Source organism: Nannobrachium achirus, assembly GCF_963921795.1.
Source record: "Nannobrachium achirus genome assembly, chromosome: 5".
Classification (NCBI taxonomy): Eukaryota; Metazoa; Chordata; class Actinopteri; order Myctophiformes; family Myctophidae; genus Nannobrachium; species Nannobrachium achirus.
The window spans coordinates 69,345,713-69,372,693 of record NC_137814.1 but is presented as its reverse complement, the minus strand read 5'-3'; the positions used below and the strand labels follow the sequence as shown (position 1 = coordinate 69,372,693).

Sequence of the window (26,981 nt, the reverse complement as noted above, 5' to 3'; positions counted from 1 at the left end):
GCAAGGCGGCAATTCCATGGTGATTTCCCAGACATCTTTTGGTTTCCATACATCTCATTTTTATGGCTCCGTCTCATCTTTCATGTATGGTTTAATTTATTGGATTTCATAAAACTGGAAATAGAAAACTCAGCACCAAGGGTTATCACATCCTAACCTAGAATGATTTTTATAATCTATACAGCCATCAATATTCTGTATTTTCCAACATGGCAATGGGGAGCATTTATCACTTAAACAATATTCAATTTGTAGTACAAAATGGTCATAAATAGTGCAATAATGAATGATATCTTATATTTTTACATACCTTAATGTGTGGAAGTATTTTCTTACCATAGGGTTTAGACATATTTGACATATCTTTCCTTCCATTTTTTCCATTGTTAGGAGTGTTCCTTTACCATATTGACTCAATGTTTTTGGAAACATTTTGACATCTCCTGTAATTACATTTCATCTTCCCAACGACATTCCATAGCATAGACATGTTGTTATGGGTTTAGTTAGTTAGTTAGTTTGTGTTAACCACACATACAGTATGTTGGGAAGAAAGAATAAATCTGTTAAAACCTTCACCACTTGTGTTTTCTCTCCTCTCTTAAGACCCCCATAGTATTTCAGCACCTAAAAATTGGAAAATCCTTTCCTGGGAAAAACCAATTTTGAATTAAAACACATTGACACCTTCCCCATAGCTAAGTGATTCGTGGGAGAAAACAATCTTTCATTAGACAATCCCATGACATATAGAAGACATACAATATATTTCATTTCCGTCCAAAATGGGACTCAGGATCCCTATAGAGAGAAATCAAAAGTATAGTTAGCGTGACTTTTCTTTCACCTTCAAAGGTGAAAACATCCTAATTTTGAAAACATACTCCGTATAATGCATTCAACATCTAATTTTGAAAACATACTCCGTATAATGCATTCAACATTATTCTCCAACAAACCAGTGATTCTCAAAAAACACTGTCCCATTCATTCTACCCGGGTAGGCTATCACTCAATCATATTAGACTTACACTCTTTGAATTCCCTTCAGTGGCCACAGTCACTCCTTGTATTTCAATTCAGTGGTTCAGGCTCCTGTTATTCCCAAACATACAGTGACTCCAAGGGTGTATCTCCCATGTCTATCAGCTGGTCATTAACCCAGCAGGAGTTCTATCAGCTGGTCATTAACCCAGCAGGAGTTCAACAAACCTGAAAATGTACTAGAGTCATTCTATAATTGTAACCTCTTCTAGTTCTCTTATAATTGATAGCCTAATGCTCATAAAAAACTAATAATTTCTATACAAATTCTTCTTCTTTTATAATCCATATTACCATTCTTCTTCTACGAATTCTTCATATCCTATCTTCTTATAATTTTCTCATCACCTCCCCCCTTATTTTTGAGAAGCACTGGTAGAGCAGGCAATGATCAGCTGACTGCCACGTCACCTGTTATTGAATGCAACCGCACTGACCCACTCGAAGCACTGGTAATATAACCCCAGTTCCCAGACTTCAACATGAAGCTCACACTCTCCAAACCGAAGCATTTTGGCACCAAATAAAATGCATTCTTTAAATACACTCCTAAACCCAGGTTCCACCCGAGTATGACCTACAGTACAAGCTCCCAACGTACAAGCTCCCAATGGTCGTATTTGTGACGCGTTGCACTCTTGCTCAGCGCTCACAACGTGCACGCTCCCAATGGTCGTATTTGTGACACCACTTGTCAGCGTAGCCCAGAAGAACATCACACGAGCAGGGAGATACAAAAATATATAAACACCGCAACACCCCCCCATGGGAACAGCCACGTCACTCGTGACACAAGACTGGTGTAGTAGCATTCTATCAGAAACTACATTTCATCAGAAACTAAATGCAACCGCATTGACCCACCCGAGTCAATGCTGACTGGACCCATATCGCGAGTTCCACCCATTAAATTCCTAGGGACTTCATGGATAGTGTTTATATTACAAGGAGGATTCTCAAAAAGAACACCGGTACGTACGGAATAGTCTTATAAAGGCATTTTCTATTTTACATTAAGGTCGGCATGGCATATGCTGCATAGCAGCCTGTAACCAATTTGATAATAACCGGTTAACCCCTAACACAGATCTTTTCCTATTAGTAACCATCTGTGGTGTTTTTATTAAGTAAAATAGAAAAAACAATCAAAAATCTTTGATTACACCTAAATAGCCCACTGGTTGAGCAACTTAAATAATACCCCTAGAAATGCACAGGAACACATAAATCATATATTATCTTCCTAGGCAAAGGACTCTTACTGTGTTTTATGTAGGAAATTGGTACAATCCTATATTGGTTATTTCAGCTCAACACACTAAGACTAATCCGCCTTGGCAATGTATAGTCCTACTCTAACCAGTTTCAACATTACTCCTATAGTTATCCTATGAGAAATAACAGGGAAGGCCGAACCTTATAGTAAATTTAGTACCTCCAAACTCAACTGCATTTACGATCTACTTCCAAACTCTGAAGGCTATACAACCGATATTTAACCTTATAAATTAATGTCACCTGAAGACCACACTGTTCCTGTCATTCAGCTATTTTCGTTACCCTTGGGTGATTACAAGCTTGAACCGCTGAACTGATCTCCGCCTGTCTCCCCCAACGTTCCATGTCAGACTTTCCAACCCACTGCAGACCAAGTCGTAAGTGGCCACCAGGCGTGATCTAGCCTGAAAATAATAAATACTATTTTCTGTTGTTGTCCTTCTGTATGTTTACCCCAGAGTCAGATAATACCTACAGTACATACTAGTAGGCTTACCTAAAGTACCTTTTTACTTGAGTCCAACTATTATAGAATCAGTACTGTATGTCAATACATTCAAAATAAGAGTTATATTATAATTATTTATTATTTATGTCTAAGACATTAGACCCCTCTATTCATATAAAAATGCATTATTCCTACTCTAATCTCAATAGATTTAAGATGACTACTCTATTTAGTCGGAAGAGAACAACATTTGATATTGGCCTACGACAGGGATTCATTCAAATACGATTTTAAATCATTTTAAATCAGTTATAATTATCCTTAATTATATTGGCAACAGTCAGTCTGATGCCACTGTTGTGTTCTTAATTTCCATGCCACTGCACTATTTTACATGATCTGGGTCCAATATTAATGACAATGTGACACTTATCCTATGTAAGTGTAAAAATTAGGCTTCTATTGTTAGACATCCCTGGGACCTTCTCTTAAGTCCAAAGGACTACCCCACGGCTGAACACTTCCTGTCCTGGGCATAACAATTTTCAGTGAGACAATTCTCTTCACAGACTGTCCTATGACTGGCAAGGTTAAGAACCATCCCAGTATACATAGTTATGGGCATATTAACTAAGCATACTACTACTATAAAGTATTTTAAATAGGGTTCAAATTTCACAGAATACTTCATTCCCATTCACCCTCTTTTAGTTAGGTCTATATTTCAAATCCAAAATATCATGGTTTCAAACACTTTACAAAACTCTACATGTTCTGTAAACAATTTTGATTGAGTTATAAGTAAATGGTTTATCTATATACTGGTTTGTATCACCCTGGCATAGGACTATATTTATCTAGATAGTAATGTTGCATTTTTTATCATATGGAAGCCACTTATACCTAGAGAAACAGCCTTTCTACTCACAGTCAGCTCACTACGGATCCATCAATGTCCCACCGCCACACCGCGCTCCACCCGGAGAGGAAATGCACCCACTCAAGGAAAAAAAAAAAAAAATAGTCAACGGAAAGACAAAATCATTAGTTCATCAAGAGAGTTCATTCTTCCCATGTGACTCCAGGAATGTTCGTCATCAGAGTCTCTGTACTTGTTGCCAGTTGCCACCTGGCGACCTCCGTGTGCCCTGGTGACCTCTGTGTGCCCCTCACAGTAGGTCATGCCAATCTCAAAATGTCTCTGGAATTAGATTCCTTCTTAGTCATTGTGTTGCTTCATGTCAACACATGTCGTTCTGGAAGTGCGAATGTACGTGCAGTTTTCCTCCCAGTAATCGCACCATGCGACAAGTGAGACACTAAATGGAGACGCAGTGAGCAACTGGAAGGATTCCCCATTTTGTTCACCACTACCATGTAATGAATCTTAGTTTGTCTATGCTTTTGAGGGTTGGCCTATACCAATATGATCAAACAATACAACCATACACTATCACTATCCTTACCCCAATGTTACAATTATCTTCATTCTTCTGGTATTTAATTATAACTTCAATGATAGTAATTAAGTGGGAAATGTTATGCGATAGATTCAACTGAAACATTTAACTTCTTGTATGTGACATACTTGTGTAACCAGATTACACCATCACTTTGCTTGAGTTTCACTGAATTAGAGAAACATTTTATCAATAAAGTTTTCAGCCAACCATATATATTTTGCACTACTGTTTATTTCCTACCCTTACCCTTAGTCCTTGCTTGGCCTATGAAGAGAATAGCCTGACAACAAGCTGACTACAGCCTATTTTAAATCAATGTTCATTAGTTCATATGGTCACTTTTATTTTTACAACTGCTAAACTGCAAAGCTAAAGATATATTTTGGACAATCTCTTCTTCAGTCCACTGGCTGAAATAAGTTACATTCTCCTTTTAAATGAGCGTACAAAGGCCAAATAGGCCCAAATATTGAAACAGCCATTCCACCCAGACTGACACACATTTGTGATGGACCACAGAAATGTTATTCTCACAGCAGGGGTTGTCTTCCACAGGCCCCCACCATTCCTAAAGCACGGCACCTGTTCCCCATGTCCAGCTATTCTATACTGTCCTATCCAAGTCAGCAAATAGCATAATGTCAATCACAGCCCAAGCTGTCTATTAATGAACTACTAAACCATTTAGACTGACGTCCACTACCATGTCTATGATGTGGTTCTCACCCACAAATTACCTCACTTAATACCTGGCACAAAGCAATGCCAACCGATTTTACCGTAGTGTTAATAATTAAGAATAGACTGCTACCCAACCTTAATTTAACCCTGGTAAAATAATCTAAGTCAAGCTTTAGAGGTCAACCCAGAATGATCTGGTCAACACATACATGTAAATTCATCCATTTAACCTTCAAACATCACTGTTTACCAAACAATGAGATACTCTGTCACAACTATAGCCTAGTTTCCAATCACTGCAGCTAACATTCACAGTACAGTATACAGTCTCAATAGTCAAACTGACTTCTATGTCCTACTTAAATATTAAGACAAAATTAAGCCTTCATTAACCATTATAAATTATAATCAATATTCTCCAACATGCCTTGAAAACCGCTGATCTACCGTTCTGCTAGAACAGACTCACAAGTTTACAATGGTCTACTCTCATGGGTTTTCCCTGACCCCAACGTGTCCCTGGGCTTTAGATTTAAATCAAATAATGTCTATTTAATTGTGCCGAGGTTTCCTTTGCTGTATGATTATGCAAGCGTTGACGCACAAGAACAATCGTCTCCTCAATGTAGGCCTATCCGCTTCTTCGTATGGCCGGTGCGGTACGCTACTAAAATAGCCAGCAACGGAACCCTTGCCTGCTGTGACCCTGTATCTCATTTAAAAATAGCAGACCTACAAGCCCACAGCGCAGCGCATTTCACCGCGCTGTCAGCTTGTAGCTCTGACGGGTCCGTGAAGTGAAGTGAGCAGAAAGAACGTTTCCGGTCTGAGAGACGGCAGAAATATGCCAGGCTCCAGCCTTCAAACTAAAGGTGCAGTAGGCCTACATAATGTATATTATAGCCGGCTTTAGGGATACTCTTATTCTTAAGAGACCAGCGCCGGAAGCCTCATTTCTGCTAACGCTATTTCTGGTCATTTCACATAGGCGCTCTGTCACCCCCCCCACCGCGCGTAACTGTTGTACGGCGAGAATAGAACGTAACAGAAGCAGACAGCTGCCGTATCAGACAGACTCACAAGAGTTTGACAGGTCATAGACCTCAATTAATTAGGTATTGTTGTAGCTTTACCACTTTAGACAAATAATAATGTGTAATTTGTAGTTTTATAGGCTTAAATTATAGCCTAAAATCTTTCTTTTCCCAGCTGACCATGGTGGTCGTGGATTCTTTATTACCAATCAACGGAACAGTTTCTTCATTTCAGATATATTGATCGCTCGACCACGACTGACTAGTTATACAAGGTAACGGACTCTCCCGTCCGCCTGGTATTTTTTCCAATAGCATCAGTTATTTGATATAGGCCGAAAATGCATTTCCTTACATTCACGGCCTCACATTCACACCCCCAGCAGCTCGAGACTTATGCTTTTCACAAAAAATGTAAGGTCAAAACCTATATTTAGTCTACCCAATGTCTTAATGACATAAGACCTTCTCCCAGGCCATTTTAACCCAGCGAGAGAAAAGAAAAGATGATCCCGATTCCTATTTTGGTTCTGGTTTCAACTACCCACTTCTAGTTGATTATCATAAATGCATAAATTAAATTACCTACCCCCCCCCTTTGTAAGCAACTTTCACAGGAGACAGATGCCCATAAAGGCACCCCAAAACATGGCCTACCAGAAAGATGCTCACAACACATTAAATTTAAAACATTAGTTGTACTGTATCAACTGTACTACATGGAATAGTTATTTAACAACCAAGTCTGGCTTTCACAGTTAAATATATACGACCATTTCATAATTACATATTTCACGTCTGGTTACGTTCATTTATGATCGCCTGATTACGTTCATAATTACTCGCCCACATGCGGCGTTTTAGAGAATATTTCGTCATGCAATATCCTATACCGAGATGATTATTGCCGAAAGGCGATTCCCCAATCGATAATCAACCCTAACCCTGGTTTCCAGGTACTGTACTTTAACAGAAACAACCCACGATCACGTGGAGCTACGTATTAGCTTTCACCCCGAATTACACGGGTACTGTACGTTTAAACAGTATACTTCCGAGATACGGTAGATACCTTCTATACATGCAAGGCATCTCTCTATTAAATTTTGTTCATGCAAGTACGACAGCCGCATAAAAATGTCGTGGCCTGTCCCGGGTACATGCAATTATAATGACCACGTCTGGCCTCCCAAATCATATTGTATTCACGATACTCTCACCCCGTTAAGTTCGACCGGCGATCCCTGTCCGTCAGCTGCTCTGAATCAATAGCCAGTGTGTCCTGTACAGAAAAAGAGAAAAGCTGACAGACAGATTATGCCGGTCCCACCAGAGTCGCCACTGTAATAGAATTCTTTAAGCATCATACTTATATAAATAATAACATAATAAATTGAATTGAATTCTTAGAGGGTGGAGTATAATGAATACAACATTTATTGAACAATCTTATCAAGAGCTCTGAGCGACACGCATCCCCATCTGTCGCTCCCATTTCTCAGGCATGGTCCCATTATATACACGGACAGTGTGACAAGAATAGTTGAGAGGGTGTATCCTAAACAATGTCTAAAGATACAATTCTGAAGAGTCTTCCATGTATGGACTGATGACGTCGGAGCGCGCGTGGAGCCACGGTCCCGACAGCTGTTGCTGAGTCAGTCTTACTGTATTCTTAGGTAAAGTGACAGACACGTGACTGCACATATAAAACAAATAGATTACATTTCATAGAATCTATTACAGAACATAGGAGCACAACAGTGGTGTTTTGTAGAATAACTAAAAAGTGATACCAGCACAAATTTTAAAATTTCAGCACCAAAGAATGACACCATTTTTATATATGTTTTCAACATATGGGGTGCCAACGTCACAGAGGTGTTCATTGACCCTCTGTCTTACTTTTTATATGTAGCTGTGTTGTGAACACAAAAGCAGAGGGGTACACACAACATGTTTTGTTTCACCCCTAACCCTAACAAATTTATGTGAGAACTATATAGATACTATTTGGCAGACATAAACTAGAATATTCTAAAACATGCATTAAAGACTGTATCCTTATTGCAACTTTATAGTGTTTTTGACCAGCTCTTGCCATTCTCTATCCCACGTTTCCTCACAAGGTGGGAAACGCCACCCGTGTATTACAGTAAACATTAGCCGTGGAGCACGGGCCACGTATGTTGTAAATGGTAAATACTTATCAATTTATTGAAAAGGTTTAGCTACTTTCACATAAAGCCGACAGTGAATTCTAATATTATGCAACATCGATGATAGGAAACACCACCAGTAACTTCAAATGTGCAATTTATTACAAAGGAACAAATCACCCAAAATACTTCAATAAAAGGCTGAGTGAATCTAAGCAAACAATGTATCGCACAGTTATTTGTAGGCTAGATAAAACCCAACTATGAAAAACAACTATGCAACATTACTTATAATATTACTCCGTTCACGCCCCACTCATTATCATTATGGATAGACTGTTCAAAGTCCCCGACTTTTCACCACACCATTCCACCAGATTTTATATTGACTGTGTCAATTCTTGTTAGAATCTTACATCCTATTAGAGAAATCTCCGTTTCCATCAGAACTGACTGAAAATAACTTTATACTTGACGTTTAACCACTTGAACTATTCTGGGGGGAAGGTTCACCAAAAGTTGTGACGCGTTGTGAGCTTGTAGATCGGCTATTTTTTGGTGAACTTTTTTTGGTGCTTGTAGATCGGCTATTTTTTGGTGCAATGTACTCATCAGTACATTGCAAATCACGTCTGTTTTACCAAGCATAGTGAAGTGATATTGATGTAGTGGTATTGATGAATTCCAAATATTATGTGTCCCAGCGTGGCTGACGGCTAGTCATTGATTTTTTTTTTTTTTTTTTTTTTTTTCATTTTCTTTTTTTTTCATTTGAAAGCTGGGAATCATAGCTACAAAATGATATATTGGTTGTGGAGATTGACCCAACAGTTTTGAAGATATGGCTTATAGAATGATGCCATGCTGAAATACTACTTTTGAGATATTCAAGTTCTAAATTTGGGAGGACCAACAGAATTATGTCCCGATCTCTCACATTAATTAAAAAAAAGTCTTATTTACATGCAGAGTTAACCCATTTAGACCTAACCTATAGAATAGGGCTAAATCAGAAATTAGCCTACAAAACAAATATGTTGCTACATACTGTACATGTACTGTAAGCCCCTCCCAAACAGCAAAATGTGTTCCCGGCCTGAATGGGTTTGCTCTGGCGTGAAATGTAGCCTGATATTTATGACATGCTTTTGTGGGGAAAAAAAAGTAATTTCAGCTGTGGTCTAAAGTAGTGGCTTCCGAAATGACTGCCCCAGTGGGTTACACCCCGCCATTCCGAAACACCGCCATTCCGAACATTGACTTCTAACCCTAACCCTAACCCTTACCCTAACCCTAACTAACCCTAACCCTAACCCTACCCCTAACCCTACCCCTACCCCTAACCCTAACCCTAACCCTAACCCTAGTCAATGTTCGGAATGGCGGTGTTTCGGAATGGCGGTCTGACACCGCCCCAGTGTCTTGCTCAGTCACATATGATCAAATGATCTCGCGGCACCCCTGGACTGGCATCACGGCACCCCAGGGTGCCCCGTCACCCACTTTGAAAGCCCCTGCTCTATGGAATTACTATTACTTTTGCTCAAGCGCATATTGTCAGTCATCAACCTTCTCCATGGTGAGAGATTCACTATCAGAACAGTGTACACAAATTATTACAAAATATGAATAATGAGACTTATTCATTTACATGTGTAAACTGTGATGTGATAATAAATGCGATTCTGATTCTGAGCATAATTTGGTGAATAATGAATTATGGGTAGGTGTGTCTCTGACAGATAGAGATATCCATATGTCCATATATGGGCATGAAAGGGACAAATGGTAAGACAGAATACATTTCCTGCGGATTCCTCGTGAGCTCGCGCTTGCGTGTGATGTGGGCTTTATTTTTTTCTGTTGCTGTTGGTAGTCATGGTTGCCAGTTCCCACCTGATGTCATGTGGGAGTTCAGACTCATCCAGACCATAATGAATAACTGACAGCTTGCATAACGTCTTCAAAGTAGGACGTAAATCTAAGATGTAAAGGTCATCAAGATGTCTGCCGCCTGTGAGTCCTCCAAAGATGATGATACGATCTCCCACCATGCAACAGCACATCCCAGACATCCTACAGGGGTCTTTCCCCTTGGGCTCAACCTGCTTCCAGGAAAAGGTCTCCGGACTGAATTTCCACAGATCATTCAAGCAGTTCTCGTACATTCCACAAAATGTGTACAGCTCTCCGTTGTAGGCAAAGGCTGCATGATAATTACGTCCTGGAAGGTGTCCAGAAGGCGTGCTCACATTGCTCAGCCAGTGGTTGGTCTCTGTGTCAAACACTCTGATGCTGTTGTACTTGTGGAGGCCCCAATAGCCCCCATGGCCCCCACATACAAACATCTTTGTTCCGATGATGGTGGCAGAGTGTTCTGCTGAAGCAGGTGGTGGGGTTCCCCAGGTGTTAATTAAAGACCAGGCCATTATGCTGGTGTCCAACTTGTACATGTCATTAGTACTGGTATATTCAGTCATGGTGATTCCTCCATACACATAAATGACCTTCCCCAGGACACAGGCCGAGTGTAAGCGCCTTGCTTCTGGAATAGTTCCAGTAATATTGGGTTTGAACCAGCTGTGGGTGTCAACATCAAAGGCATAAAGCACATTGCAGTAAAGATTCCGTCCTCCCCAAATGTAGACTATTTCTTCTACCAGCACAGCTGTGTGGCCATATTGTCTGGAGGGAACCTCAATGGGACTTTGTCCTCTTCCATTCTTCACTGGGGGCAACTTCCTCCAACGCAAAGACAATGTGTTGAAGATGTGGACTTTAATCTGGTCCTTGTTGTTCCGGTAGCTGTTGCTTCCTCCAAATGAGTACAGATTGGGTCCGACTACCACAGCTGCTCGGTAGGAGGTAGGTCCTCCTTTCAGATGTATCGTCCAGTGAATCATTTCACACACCAGCACCACTGTGAATCCGTTCAACTAACTTAACGATAGATGTTGCTAGAGGGTATGTACCTTTCCTGCTAAAATTAGCTGAATAACATAGTGTAGTACACTAAAAACATTTATAAGGACAATCATATTGGATGTGATGGCGATGTTGTGATGTCATTCCTTGACGACATCATTATATGAAATAGCTAATGCCTTACAGCAACAACTATTACCAGAAATGTGCTAATAACTAGATTTTTCTGTCGGTACTGACACCAATACTACCAGTAAGACTCCCTAATCGGGAGATAAGCGACCGTAGGTCACTTATCTCCACAAATATAGCAAAAATGTGTTTTTCCAAAATCTTCCTGATCCATGTTGATGACATGAGTGTAGACATACTGTGTAGTGATTTTCGGGCAAAATCTGAATCGGCCTCATGGTGGCGCTAGAGGGCCATGTGAGAAATGAGGGGTGGGGTCTCCGCGCCGCCAAGGCGGACGAATAGGTACCGGCCCCGGCTCTCCCGGTCGCTCCTAGCCCGAGTTACGGCATTTTATGTGAGCTGCAGTGGCAGGGGGTCCTCCACTGGGGGCGCCACCACTTTTGCATCCGTTCTGGAGCACCAGGAGTGGGTGGTCCCCGGGAATGCCCCGTGAGCAGCCCCGTTGGGGTGGTCATTTGGTAATTTTTGCACATGTGCTCATTTTTTACACTTGGGGGTCCCCGAGGGAGCTGGGGGTCCCTGGAGCTCCGGGGGTCCTTGGAGCTTGTAGTTTGGCAGGTAAGGAGTGTGTGTGCAAAATCTGGCATGGATCGGGGCAACGGTTGCGGAGATATGAGCAGGGCAAAAGTGTGACGTGTGACGTGTGTGACGGACGGACGGACGGACGGACGGACGGACGGACACCTCGAGCAGCTTTCTGTAGTAAGTGCGACCTACGGTCGCAATGACACCAGTCATCCATATAGTCGGGCTGGGTAGCGCCTAAAATGCATTCTAACTAGTTGGGCTGGGTAGCGCCTAAAATGCATTCTAACTAGTCGGGCTGGGTAGGGCCTAAAATGCATTCTAACTAGTTGGGCTGGGTAGGGCCTAAAATGCATTCTAACTAGTTGGGCTGGGTAGGGCCTAAAATGCATTCTAACTAGTCGGGCCGGGTAGGGCCTAAAATGTATTCTAACTAGTCGGGCCGGGTAGGGCCTAAAATGCATTCTAACTAGTCGGGCTGGGTAGGGCCTAAAATGCATTCTAACTAGTCGGGCTGGGTAGGGCCTCTGGCCGGCCCAGTTAGGGCCCAGTTAGGGCCGGGCCTTCATTTCCAGGCCCGCTGAGAACTCTACTCTGATCTGTGGTGTATAAAAGCTACCCGTCTGTCTGACCTGTGGTGTGTGAAGCTGCCTGTGTCTGTCTGTCTGTCTGTCTGTCTGTTTGTCTGTCTGTCTACCTGTCTGATCTGCGGTGTATAAAGGTACCTGCATGTCTGTCTGGTGTGTGAAGGTGTCAGTCGTATCTGCTTCTCTCCAACAGTTTTTTCTTTATTTCTTTTTTCTTTACTTTTCCATTGGAACCATCCCTGAAGAGTTGTGTTATATCATACGAAATATATACAACGTATAATTTTTTAATAAAAGTTCATAAAAGACGCATCACATTGAAATGCGTTGTGAGCTTGTAGATTGACTATTTTAGCTCTTTTGGGAAACAATTAAAGGTATAAAATCTGAGTTCTGGTTGCAGTTTATTAACTCTCCTCTCAGGAAGCATCCTGCTGGTTTTGGCCTTGATGCTCCTGTACTTCTTCTTCCCTGAGGACAGACAGGCCATGAGATTGATTGATTGATTGATTGATTATTTTATTAGACAAAAATGGAGAACAGTTCAAGTATAGAAAATACAATTGATATGTAGTACATCATGACAGCCCTAGGTTCCTTCTGATGATGGTGGCTCTTCAGGCACATCTCTATCAAATATCTTTGACCAAAAATAGCCTGATCTACTAGCATGTTGTGACGCGTTGTGAGCTTGTAGATCTGCTATTTTTTGGCAAATGTTCCGCCCCAGGATAATGGATTTTGATCATTGTGATAATATCGTAAATCACTTACTTTTGTCACAATAATCGAGATATGAAATTTTCATATCGTCCCATCATATCGTTCCAGAACCGGTGAAATATATTTCATGGCACAGTTCACTTATGTTAGTAGCTGTTGTATTTGAAGTGCGTGCGGGTGTGTGTGTGTGTGCGTGTGTGTGTGCGTGCGTGTGTGCGCGCGTGTGTGCGTGCGTGTGCGCGCGCGCGTGCGTGCAGTATCTCCACAGGTTCCACTGGACTCATCTCAGTGAGCGTCTTGCCTATGAGCAGACGGTGCTGCAGCAGAGACTGAGGACTGAAGTGTCTCAGGCCAAGAGAGAAACCAACTTCTACCTCAGCTCTGTGGAGAAGAGCCACAACATGGACAGAGCACACAGGAAAGGACACAAGGTAAAAACACTCAGACTGATGTCACCACTGAACATTTTAGTCCAGGGGTCTTCAACGTTTTTCAGGCCAAGGACCCCTTAGTTGAGAGAGAAATGAAGCAGGGACCCTTGTATCAGTGATTGCGCTAGGATTTTTAACTGCCGGTCACCGTGACCGGCATGATTAAAATTTACCGGACATCTGAAGAATATACCGGACATAATCATTTTAATGCATACATTACAAGCAGGTGCACAAACAGCCAATAGCAACAGTTAAAGTATTGGGCCTACTGCATAGTTGGGACTGAAAACGAATTGAATGAAAAAGTATAGGCTAAAAAGAAAAAAACGCTTCAATCTTGCATAAGGGAATTAATTATATTGGACTAATCGCGCTGTTCGCGCAGGCTGTCTGCATGTGGCACACGCACACTGCTTTCACAACAACGTCTTTCTGTTGCATCATGTTTCATGCCAACAATACCATGTCTTGACTTCAGAATAATGAAAAGGTTGATAGGATCATCTGGCCAGCAATTAATCCAATACTCACTGTCGAGTGGTGACAGTGCGTCCATGCGCATGAGAGTTGAAAAGGCTTTGTTCTTCCTACTGTCTCCACTCCATCTCCTCTCCTCATAACTTCAATCAAGTGTATAATGTTTGTTTATGGGTTGATTGCTGACCGTGCGTGCATTCCTTAATTCCCATGGCTTTACATGCTGTGCGTGCATCGCAAAACTGACACTGAAATGAGCGAGCGAGAGAGAGAAAGAGAGAGAGAACGGGGGAGCGCGCGGGCGAGCGAGCGAGAGAGAGAGAGAAAGAGCGAGAGAGAGAGAGAGAGAGAGAGAGAGAGGCAGGCAGCCTGCGCAGAGGAGCAGACAGCGATAATAATAAATGACCATTGGTTTTTCAATCGGTCAGGATGTCCGGGAGGAATTTTATTTTTCGGTCTTGGCCATAAAAAATCGGTCAAATCCGGCAATTCCCGGTCTAACGCAATCTCTGCCTTGTATGTGATTCATTTTGTTTGTTAAAACAAAAACATGGTTCAGTAACATGGGTCTGGTGGTCTTCTTATCTCTCTAGCTCAGGGGTCTTCAACAGGGGGTCTGGGACCCCTAGGGGGTCCTCAGAGTTACTACAGGGGGTCCTCCAAATCTTTGTTTGATAGAAATCTTTTTTCTCTTTTTTTTTCTATTAACCACTTGAATCTTAGTGTCCATATTCTGAGAACTTTAGCCAAAAATAGCAGATCTACAAGCCTGTGAGCTTGTATGCTATTTTCGGCAAAGAGGTTTGGTTCAGAGAGGGAAAAGAGCAGACTAAGTACAGAGTGAAAGGTCAGGTTTATTAAGTAGCGACGGCTCAAGTGGTTAAATATCTGAAAACACAAATTGACATGAATCCAAAATACACTGATGATTGTGCTGTCAAACAATGAAACGGTATGGAATCTATGAAAAGGTTGTGGGGGTCCCTGCTTCATCTCTCTCTCAACTAAGGGGTCCTTGGCCTGAAAACGTTGAAGACCCCTGCCCTATAGCTCTTTAATAAACAGAAACTACATTTTCAGGCAGGGTTAGAGAGAGTACCTATTTATTTAGTTTCCATGTTGTAGTGTCCTACTTCCATTTTGTCTCACCTGTATCTCATTACTAATGTCACTCGTTTATCCTGTGTGGGTTCTCTCTCCTCATTGGAGGAAATTGGTATCCCGACCTGAAAATGCATGTTCTATTTACTAAAGAGCGGTAGAGAGAGACATTGATGATTACTTTGACAATGCGTTCATTCACTTATTTGTTTATTTATTTTTAAGTCACGTACTGCACCATCTCAGCTCTATGTGTACCTATTCTGGGGCCAACATTCATTGACAAATGGCCAAAATACAAGCTCACAATGCAATATGTTTATTGCTTTCATTTACCACTTACAATGTGGTAAAATGAATGTATACTTAGTATACATTCATTAGGACAACATTGGTCACCAGAAGCAGGGGCCTGTGTTTTCAAAGAGTCTAACATTCATTAGAACAGGGGTGGGCAACTTTGATGATGGAGAGGGCCACTATATTTCCACATTCACTCCAGAGGGCCACAATGCATGTACAGTCAAAAATAGCAAAAATAGCCGATCTACAAGCTCAAAACGTGTCACACTACGACGCGTTTTGAGCTTGTAGATCGGCTATTTTTGCTATTTTGAATTGGAGTCCTACATTTTTTTTCGCTATTCTTGAATTGGAATCCTGAAAAGAAACATTTTTAATTTCAATGTTCTTATGTTAACTTTATGAACTTATACATTGGACATGAAAAAGACTAGTACTAGTCATTAAGCTGCTGAAGACTGAAGTAATTAAAGTGGGTCATGTTTGCATGTTTGGAATTTTAACAGCTGAAATTAATATTATTAGTATTCCGATATTAACCTTCGGGTCACATTAAGTGAAGGTGGGGGCCGCATGTTGACCACGGGCCACCAGTTGCCCATGTATGCATTAGAAGGACAATATCAGTTGGAAGTTGAAAGGATTTTTTTTTTTAATATACTGTATATAGGTGTCCTGATCAAATTAATTTGAAATATATAAATCAAGCCATTAAAAAAATGTGTCTGGTTCGGACACAAACACCTGAGTAGATATTGAAATGACCCTAGAAGTTAAACATCCCTTTAATCCACTTATGTAGACCTGTGATGTGACAATACATCTGATTCAGATTCTGTTGTGTTAATCTACAGTATGTTCATCTTCTTTAGATACAGATAATGTATTTAATGTATATGTTAATCTCTAGGTACAGGACAGATCATGTATTTAATGTATATGTTAATCTCTAGGTACAGGACAGATCATGTATTTAATGTATATATTAATCTCTAGGTCCAGGACAGATCATGTATTTAATGTATATGTTAATCTCTAGGTCCAGGACAGATAATGTATTTAATGTATATGTTAATCTCTAGGTCCAGGACAGATCATGTATTTAATATTATGTTAATCTCTAGTTACAGGACAGATCATGTATTTAATGTATATGTTAATCTCTAGGTACAGGACAGATCATGTATTTAATGTATATGTTAATCTCTAGTTACAGGACAGATCATGTATTTAATGTATATGTTAATCTCTAGTTACAGGACAGATCATGTATTTAATGTACCGGTATATGTTAATCTCTAGGTACAGGACAGATCATGTATTTAATGTATATGTTAATCTCCAGGTCCAGGACAAACAGTGGCAGTTTTCTCAGCGGCAGACGGAGGACGAGATCCAGAACAGGAAGAAGAACAACAAACCTCCCGCGGTTTCCCAGAGTTCCCAGCGGGAGAAGAGCCACCGTCACCAGACCAAGAGTCAGTCCAACGTGTCACTGCTGGCCAAGATATTCAACAGCAGCCAGAGCTAGTGATGGGAAGATATGAAAATGATAGTATCACGATAATCAAAATATCCCAAACATTCATTATCATCCTGGGGCGGAACGTTTGCCAAAAAATAGTAAAGACATTTGAAGGAAGTGGAAAAAAAGACTGTATCAAGTACATATATTATAAGTACCAATTGCCTTTTACCAATTCTAGAGGGTTTAAGTGGTACTGGATATGCAGATCGGCAAATAAAAGGTGAATTGATCCCAGTGCATGACGGAGGACGATATCACGATACATTAAATCTCCACGATACGATCATTGTTTGTGTTTGTTATCAAGATAAACGATAATATGGCGTATTGTCCCATTCCTAGCCAGAGCCACGACTGACTGTCTGAAGCCTAGACAACGCAGACAGCAGCCAGAGCCATCTGACGGAAAGCTCACGCACGTCCTACGTTTACTTAGTCTCGCGTGGCCAGACTGTTGACTGCTGCGATTTGCAAATGCTCCCAGTCATACAGTCTGGAGCAATGGAAGTCTTATGATGAGTATGGGATAAAACGGATGTGACGCACCCGCTCCCTTGCTCCAGTAGCGATAACAAGTCCTACTGGAAGCGTTTTGTCTTCTTTCAATATTTTTTGGCCGTCTTTCTCTGGTGTTGTTGGTGTTACTTCCATGATGTTTTCAAATGTTTTCTTAAACTATACACGCATAACAAGAATATGTAGCTCGAATGACTCTGTCTGTGCTAGTGTGTTTCTGTTATGTTTCCAATGGGACTACAGTTCCGTGCAGCAGTGACTAGTTCCTATAGTTGCCGTTCGGGAGCTGTCATTCCAGACTCTATATAGCATTCGGAGATTGTGGAATAGTTGTCTGGCTACGCGAGACTAACGTTTACTGGCGCTACATTATCTGTAGCGAGAGTGTGTTGCTGGGACAGAGAAAGGTCGATGATAAAGTTCAATAATAAAGGGCGGCTCAGGGGTAGAGTGGCCGGATGGAGAACCGTGAGGTTCCCAGTTCGATCCCAGGCACCCACAGAGTTGGTGTCGAAGTGACTTTGAGCAAAACGCTGAACCCCTAATTGTTCCCGATGAGCATGCCTTCCTCTGCCATCTGTGTATGAATGTGTGTGTGAATGGGTGAATGTATTGATGCACAATTTATGTAAAGCGCTTTGGAATAAAACGCTGTATAAATGCATCATTTAGCATTTTCTTTTTCTCCTGATGTGTCTCTCTGAAAAAAAAGTGTATTTATGGAAATCTTGGAAATATTGTGTGGCCAGTGACGATTGCGTCCAAAGTATAGTTCAGTGACCATGTGGCTAAAGAATCTGTGTTTGTTCATGTACACTTTTCCATTGGAAATAATAGACTTCAACCTGCTTCTGGTCTCCTAAAAAGGTGGCCACCAACTTCACGCAGATACAGAAAGTAAACTGGAGATGGCATGTCTTGCTATTTCCGTCTTGGGTACTACTGAGAGTGAGAATATGTTGCTGTTGGACTTTCTGATTTCATTTATACAGATCCTTCTAAAAAAAATTGAATATTGTGTGAAAAAGCATTGCAGATGCCCTAGCACCCCAAATCATAACTGACTTCGGGAACTTCCCACTGGACTTCAAGCAACTCTGACTTCAGAAGCTTGACATTTCTCTATAATAAATCCTTGTTTTGAGTGGTCTCGTGTAATATTGTAATATTTTGAAATATGGACTTTTGATATTCATGAGCTGTATGCCATAAAAAAAATCTAAAATCTGTAACAAAAAAAGGTTTGAAATAATTCACTGAATGTCCAATGTATCTAGAGAATATATGAAAGTTTAAAGAAATATATGAAAGTTTCAAGAAGGTTTACTTTTACACTATATTCAAATTTTTCTAGAAGGATCTGTGATGTATTTGTTCCCTGCATTTAACCCATCCTAACTGTTGGGAGCAGTGAGGGCTATTAATACAGCACCCAGGTAGGTCTTGCTCTGGGACACTTGATACATAGCGGACATAGCAGATCTACAATCTCACAATGTGTGACATTGCAATGCCTTGTGAGCTTGTAGATCTATTTTCATTCCCGTGTTTATGCAATTTCACAACAGGAGGGCCAGACACTGACTGTTTAGGGTCCTTGAGATGGAAAGCTTTGGGAACAGCTGATGTACAGTAAAACACATACAGGAGTCATAGTGTTGTAAATGCATTTTCTAGTAAAAAAGATCCTTACATGAATAAGGCTTCCAATATATATAGTATGCTTTATACACACACAAACACACAGTATATAATTATTTTTGCTTCACTGCCATTTGAAGTGAAAATGCATATTAAAAAGGCAAAAAGAGAAAAAAAAAATGAATTTGTTTTGTTTTGTGCACAACACAGATGAGTGGCTTACAAGCATGATTGATACAGTTGTATTGTGATGCATTTGTATGTGACTTTCTTATGGTCCAAAGGTACATACAGTATGACAGGACATAATGTCTGCCCCAAAGTATTTTCATATAATTTCCAACATGGCCCTATCATGGTACAGTCTGCGGTGATAAGCCATCACCGCGTTGTAGTCTTTTAAAGTTAGAAAACTACAGCATTACGTCATTCACCACGGTGAAGAGCCATCACCGCGAACCCCGACATCTCTCCTCTGTTTTTACCTTCAGACATCTCCCCATCACCCCGTTCACTGATTGGTCGAGTGCCCCCTGGTTTCAGAGGCGCGGTGATAGACTTCGGGATGGTGTTTTCCTCTGGTGTTTCAGTCCGAGTGTATCAAAGGGTGTGTGCTCAGTGTAGTGAGTGCCTAAACCTAACCCTAATCCTAACCCTAACCTCAGTAAAACTATGCCTAACCCTAACCCTAACCTTAACCTCAGTAAAACTATGCCTAAACCTAACCATAACCCCTAACCCTAGCCACAAACGGGGCGCATTTACGAACGCACCCTTTGATACACTCGGACTGAATCACCAGCAGAAAACACTCTCCCGATAGACTTCACCATGAGTCTGTGACTATGATGGCCTCCACTTGTTATCACAATTTTAGGTGATAGCGTATCACCTTGGACTCTGATAAAGCCTTTAGAAAAATATTATACTTCTCTGATCTATTATGACACCATGTCTAACTTCATGCCTAAACACAATCTGTAAATGTATTAAAACGAACAATGTCTCATCCAATGCTGTTAAGTTATACCACGTATAGGTATAAACCTAACCCATAAACTTAGGTTGAACAAACCGTTTTATAACTACAGTTTGAAGTTTGTGTTTCTGACAGAAAAAGTAAAAATAAAAAAATATTTTCAAAATCAGACCTCAAGATTTTGTTCCTCACACTTTCTCAGCTCAGCATTCATCTTTGGACAAATAGTGTAAGCTTTGAATTGATTGGTTGATAAGGCTGCATTGCAGAACTTTGTTTTAATGAATACAACTTCATTTTAACCAAAGTGTATATGGAGTATACTTATTGCAGTGCTCTCAATACTTACTCTACCATTGAGAGATTTTGAAACAGTAGGCCTATATCATGTGGTCAGGTAGGACATCTACTGGTTGATAAGTGGTACTACTGAAGTTAATTTGCACAATACATTCCCTGTCCAAGCGTTGAGGCTTGATTCCCAGGCTTGATTCCCAGGTGGGACATGAATTATAAATTGCAACTTTAATACACCACCCCAAAATAATGAATATTGCATTTTGAGATTTCCACGTGCTGTGTGCTGTAATCATCCAGATTAAAATAAACAAGTTTGAAATATTTCTTTATGTCATGAAAATAGGAACATGCCAAGTGCTGTGAAGGAGAGGGGGTTTCAAGGGTTTCAGAGTAATTTGTTTATTTAAATTGTTAATGAGTGTCCACCCAAATTATATTTGTTTAATAGTAACGCATCTTTTTTGTGATACGTGTTGAAAAACCACTAAAAACAATTTAATAATAGTAATGCATCTTTAGTGTATAGGTTAATTTTAGGCAATGGGTTATTTTGGTATTTAAAGGAAGTATTGTTGCTAATTGGGGCTGTGTCCTGTGGTACAGTCCACTCTTATATAAAGGAGGCCACAGGGACAGACAAGGTAGTTAGTTGGACCTGCACTGAAGTGAGTTATGAAAAAAAGGTATTTGGCTGCAGACCCCCATCTCAAAATATTTTGTTCCAGGGACCCCAATAAGTAAATGGGCCTATTTGCGTTAAAATATTCACTCTGAATTTGGGTCTTGTCTTAAGCTAGATGCCGAATAGATACACGAAGCTCAGATCCGTTGACAAATGAAAGGTGGTGATACTTCCCATGATACTTGGACTGTAGGAGTTGAGGCATTACATTTATTTTGACTCGTTTGACTTTCCAGATTATTGTAAAAATAGCAGATCTACAAGCTCACAGTGCAAGGCGTTGTGAGCTTTTGCACTATGCACTGTTGAGTCAAATCTCAGGAGAAGAGATTCTCTCATATGTTCAACACCAATTCTGAAAACTAATTTCCCTGCATTTTTCAACACTGCTCCCACAGATTTTGGCCTAAAATCACGCAAATTGGATGGCAAATCACAACCTCCGCCTGTTTTCTCACAGGCCCCTCTTCTAGCGCCACCATCAGGCTGATTTTTACAAAACACATTTTTCAACACTGCTCCTACAGATTTTGCCCTAAAAACACGTAAAGCGGTACACAGTATCTCTAAAGTCATGTCATCAACATGGATTTCACATATTCCCTCCTGATTGGCAACAATTGCCAGTTTGTGTACATGCGACCTGACGGTCGCTTATCTATGGAATAAGGAGTCTTACTGGTAATATGCATTATACACACACACACACACACACACACACACACACACACACACCAGTGTGAACTGAGCAGTGGTGTCCATGCATTTCAAGGTTCTGTGTATGCGTGCATACACTTTGGAAACCGTTACACACACCCACACCCCTGTTCCCCTGTAGCTTTTTATACGTACGTTTATTGTATTATCAAAGCAATAAGAACATAAAAGAAATTGTCAGGTTTACATTAAAAAAGGTGGTACTCTCACTATCTCAGGTATTTTTCCTCCTGTAAATGTAATTTGCACAAGATATTTTAGAGAGGTTATTTTACAGGTTCCAGTCTGGTCACTAGTTCAAGTCTCACCTCAGACTATTTAAATTGCATATTATAGTTCTCGGAAGAGCACTGCTTCTAGTTTTTCTTTGATTTCTTTTCTCACTTTTCCCTTGCTGCTTTTTTGCTTTCCTGCTTTTTCTGGCTTGGCCACTTTATCGCTGCTTGCAGCTATATTTATTATTAAAATAGTTACGCATTCAGATACATTCAATCTTTTAATAATAAACAGGCTCCTTTGATCAAATAACCCACAGGAAATGTGAAAGTAGGATCTGCCACTGCACCTAAGCAGAGGACAGATGTATTGTTTTATGCCTAGCCTTTGACCGTTTGTAAATCAAATACAGTTTTTCATACTGATAGAGGCTAGTAAGGCGGCCTTGATCGGACTCTCTCCGATTAATCCAGGACGTCCGTCTTCGTGGGCAGGATTTATGTTGGTTGAAACCAAGAGGGTGATAGCAAGAGGGCGGAACAGACCCATACTGTGTTTCTGCATGACGTAGGTGGATACCTTTTTAGATAGATAGATAGATAGATAGATAGATAGATACCTTTATTATCCCAAGGGGGAAATTTAGTTGTCCAGTAGTAGCACAGCAGTATACAGTTATTTACAAAGTTACAGAGACGTAAGAAAGATAGATAAGAGGAAAAAAAACAAAACAAAGACAAGAGCAGTACAGTACCAATAAGGAGAAGGTGCATCAATAGAGGGGGCGAATAATATATAAGTATATATACATAAAGTGTCTTGCAAAAGAGACCATAGCAGTCAATGCTAGTTAGTGCAAACAAGTATATCACTGTCATTGTTAAACAAAGCAAAAATACTCAGAAACTACCAACACTAACAACCTAATAGTGCAGTGTCAAAAATCAGTGCGAAAAAAGAAGAAACTAGGAAGCGTGTCACCGCAAGGCGCACATGAGCACTCTTCCTGGAAGGTCCTTAGAGGTCAAAGTCAATACAGCAATTGATCCTTAGAGGTCAAAGTCAATACAGCAATGGTTCCGTAAGTCTAAGTTAGGAAGGGAGACCTTTTCAAGCGTCCGTTATGTGTCTCGTTGTACAGCTTAAGGGCAGCCGGTACAAAAGATTTTCCTAATCTCTCACATCTCCGTACTGGGTAGGTAAAGCGGTCGTTTCCTCTCTTACTCCAGTAACTGGTGATCTCTAGATGGAGGGGGCGGGAGGAGTTCTCCAAGATGGAATCTAGCTTCTTCGCAGTACGCACCCTGGTTACTTCCTCCACCCCCTGCAGAGAGGACCCAACGACAGAGCCTGCTTTCTTCACCAGTCTGTTTAGGTTAAACGTGTCACCTGCTCTGTTGTTGCCACCCCAGCATGTTATGCCAAAAAAGAGGACACTTGCCATGACAGACTGATAGAACATCTGTAGCATCCTATTGCACACCCCAAACGATCTCAGTCTTCTCAGGAGGAACAGCCTGCTTTTCCCCTTGCTGTGAATCGCCTGCGCGTTGTCCGACCAGTCCAGTGAACTATTCAGGTGTACTCCGAGGAATTTGTAGTTATCCACGAGCTCAACCACCTCACCGTTAATGGTGCTTGGCTTGTTTTTAGGAGGCGGAAGCACGTTTGGAGTCAATTCATTTACAATGAGAGAGTTAACGTGAACACAGAGCAAAATAATAGTTCAGAAGCTATAGTCACTGAAATAAATATTGGACCCGATCATCACAAGCCTCATAATATTAACAAAATTGTCATAGGCAACTAAAGTGGCTTTTTTCAGCGACACAACAAAGGAGAGAATCAACGTTATTATTGCTCTTTAGCTGTTCCAGCAACACACTCTTGCGGGATCTATCCACGAGTTTCCAACGCCCCATAGTGCATTGCGCAGACGCTGTACCGAGCTTCCGGCGCCGCAGCCGAGTGTGATTTACAAGCTCACAACAGGCTGCATCTGCGACGCGACGTGAGCTTGTATGTCTGCTGTTAAACCGGAAGTGTGGTCCAATTAATCTCCAGTCGCCTCCAGCAAACTCAAGCGGAAAGAGGTGGATAGCACCAGTAAACAGGACGTGCGCGACAGCACAGCGCGGCACAGAGTGCCACGCTGCGAGCTTGTAGATCTGCTATTTTCGAAAAATCTTGAAAATCTTTGAATATTTCAAATCCTTCTAAGGTTTTTTGAAGAAGTGAGCTTGTATATCTGCTATTTTTCAATACCTAAATTATATAATAATTAAGGCCCCTCCACCTTGGGCCCTAGTAACTCAGTCCCACTTTCTCCCCCATTGTGACGCCCCTCTATATAGGTACTGTATATCATGTACAGTATATGTAGGCCTAGCCTATATCATGTAGGCTACTGCATTTTATACATCTGCCTCTATGCTCAACGCACCTTTTTATGTTTCGATCTCAGGTACCGGTTACACTTCTCCATTCCGACATGTCTCCTTTCTGACATCTAACCCTATACCTAACCCTAACCTCTATGGAAGTGTTGCCACTCCGACAATAAGAAGTCACTGTCGGAATGGAGACATGTCGGAATGGAGAGCACCCCCCTCAGGTACCATGTGTAAATATGTACAGTATATTTTGTTCTTTGTTTTTTTGTTTTTTCATTGCTTGATCTCCTTCTTCTTCTTCCCTCCTCTTCTTCCATCCACACAGGAACAAACACTTCTATTAGAGAAACAGGAGAAGAGGAGGATACTTGCTGACAAGAGTCTGGTAGATAAACATTGATTGATTGATAGATTGATTGAAGACTTTCTAGAGGTTTGCATAAGAAAAGGTACAGTACAGCACAGTTCACCAGTAAAAGGTCAACTAAAAGGATAAAGACCAAAATAAATTGTGGACTTGTTTCAATTGGGGCAACTCATACTCAATAAATAAATCATTGTATTGATTTGTATTGACTTTATTGGTCAGAAATGTAGGCAGCCTGGGATACAGTAAGACATTAAAGCTAAAAGTATAACACAAAAAAGTCCTGGCCATTGTGGTCTTATGTATCAAAATAGCATAGATAGCATTTTACCCCCAATGCATTTATAGTTTTATCAAATGAAATAAACACAATGCATTTATAGTTTTATCAAATGAAATAAACACAATGCATTTATATATAGTTTTATCAAATGAAATAAACACAATGCATTTATAGATTTATCAAACACTGCTTAGTGTTAGGGTCGGGAACCCTCAAAATGCAAAAAGGGCGGAAGCTCAGTTGCAGAGACAAACTACATGACTGTATTCACACCAAAACTCAGCACCAACTGAAAATTTTAAATACAAACAAATCAAGGCAATCAAGCAGAAATAAAACTCAGGTGTAGTGGTTAACAAGGGTGTGGTATAATAAGGCGGCAGGGAAAACAAAACACAAAAGCAAGGCCAAAACAATGTCCAAAATGGCCACCAAGAGGGGCACCACAAACCCAAACCATGACACCTTGGCCTCGTTTAGACGGCAACGCTCTGTAGAGAAAACGGCAAGGTCCCGGGACATCACCGCTGCGTTGTCTATTTTATCCAGCGTTCATATGAAGCCGCTCCGAGGCATGACAAGAGGTAGTGTGCATGCCATGTCCATAGAGGCCGCTAGGTGGCAGTGACAGCCTATCTGGCAGTGTGTAACATCATGTCCGCTGTCCGCTCTACTTCCTTGTCACAGCATTTGTATACATAATCACCATGGCAGCACACAGGCTTCACTGCACTTTGCGGCTGTCGGCTTTGCAGTGTCAGTCATTACATCACACATTTTGCGGTTTCCCTGTAACTCGCCCGTTTAGATGGAGACGCAAGGAGGATTGTTTCACAGAATTTCACAAAGAAATCCGGATTTACTATCTTCCGTTTTTAACCCCCGAAAATACCGTCGTCATGAACGGAAGGCATATTTGACTTTTCATTTTGCGGAATTCTCGTTGCAAAAACGCAGCGTAAATGAGCCCTTAGTTTAAATGATACAAAAATAGTTGGTAGAAAGATGCAATTCTGGGAAATTGCAAGTGTGGTTGCCATCACACGAGTCACACTTGGCAAATGAATTCCGTTTTACCATTTGAATTTTCCCCATTCAAGTCAAAGGGTAAATTTACTAAACTCTAAAGGCTCTAAACCTGGATACATTCTAGACATATTGGCTCTAAACCTGGATACATTCTAGACATATTGACTCTAAACCTGGATACATTCTAGACATATTGGCTCTAAACCTGGATACATTCTAGACATTTTCCTAACAAATTAGGCCAATCTCTCAGTTGAACCATGAAAAAAAACTAACTTTTCAACTAATCGAGGTCAGCCCTAGTATTTATTGCGACAGAAGGTCGCATATACTCTGAAGAACCGTGTCGCTTGAGTGTCCTTCCGTAACCTCTGTGATGTCAGTGTGATGTCAGCGAGTTGTGACATCACTTCCTGTACAGGGCGGCTACACAAAATGTGGATAACACTATATATGGAGATAGTCCAGTCCATCATGTCATATGGGACTACCGTCATAGAAAGTAGCCATTGTTAGGCCGGAGTCAATGGCTGTCTGTCTGACTGTCTGTACAGGAAGTGATGTCACATGACATACTTTTTATATATATATATGTAAATATGGGGGCGTCTGTGTTAAGAACGTTTCGTTGTCAAGCTCAACGTTGGGCATTTGGACCTATACATGGAGAAATGGAGCGAATCTGTTTGGCCTAAACATGGAGATGTGGAGAACACTATATATGGAGAAAGTCCATTCCATCATGTCATATGGGACTACCGTCATAGACAGTAGCAATTGTTAGGCCAACTCAATGGACTGAGTCAAGCTCAACGTTGGGCATTTGGACCTATACATGGAGAAATGGAGCGAATCTGTTTGGCCTAAACATGGAGATGTGGAGAACACTATATATGGAGAAAGTCCATTCCATCATGTCATATGGGACTACCGTCATAGACAGTAGCCATTGT

At 40.9% G+C, this 26,981-nt stretch overlaps 1 protein-coding gene across 1 annotated transcript in view; it reads left to right on the top strand.

Moving 5' to 3' along the window:
* The window catches only part of LOC308286028 (activator of basal transcription 1-like), a 31,611-nt gene extending 13,645 nt beyond the window's left edge, over positions 1–17,966 (top strand). The window contains exons 5-6 of the mRNA XM_080726992.1: positions 13,320–13,493; positions 16,723–17,966. Of these exons, the coding sequence (XP_080583118.1) occupies positions 13,320–13,493; positions 16,723–16,908 (360 nt within the window). The 3' untranslated portion in view covers positions 16,909–17,966. The remainder of the gene's footprint in view (positions 1–13,319; positions 13,494–16,722) is intronic.
* Positions 17,967–26,981: the final 9,015 nt, after the last annotated feature.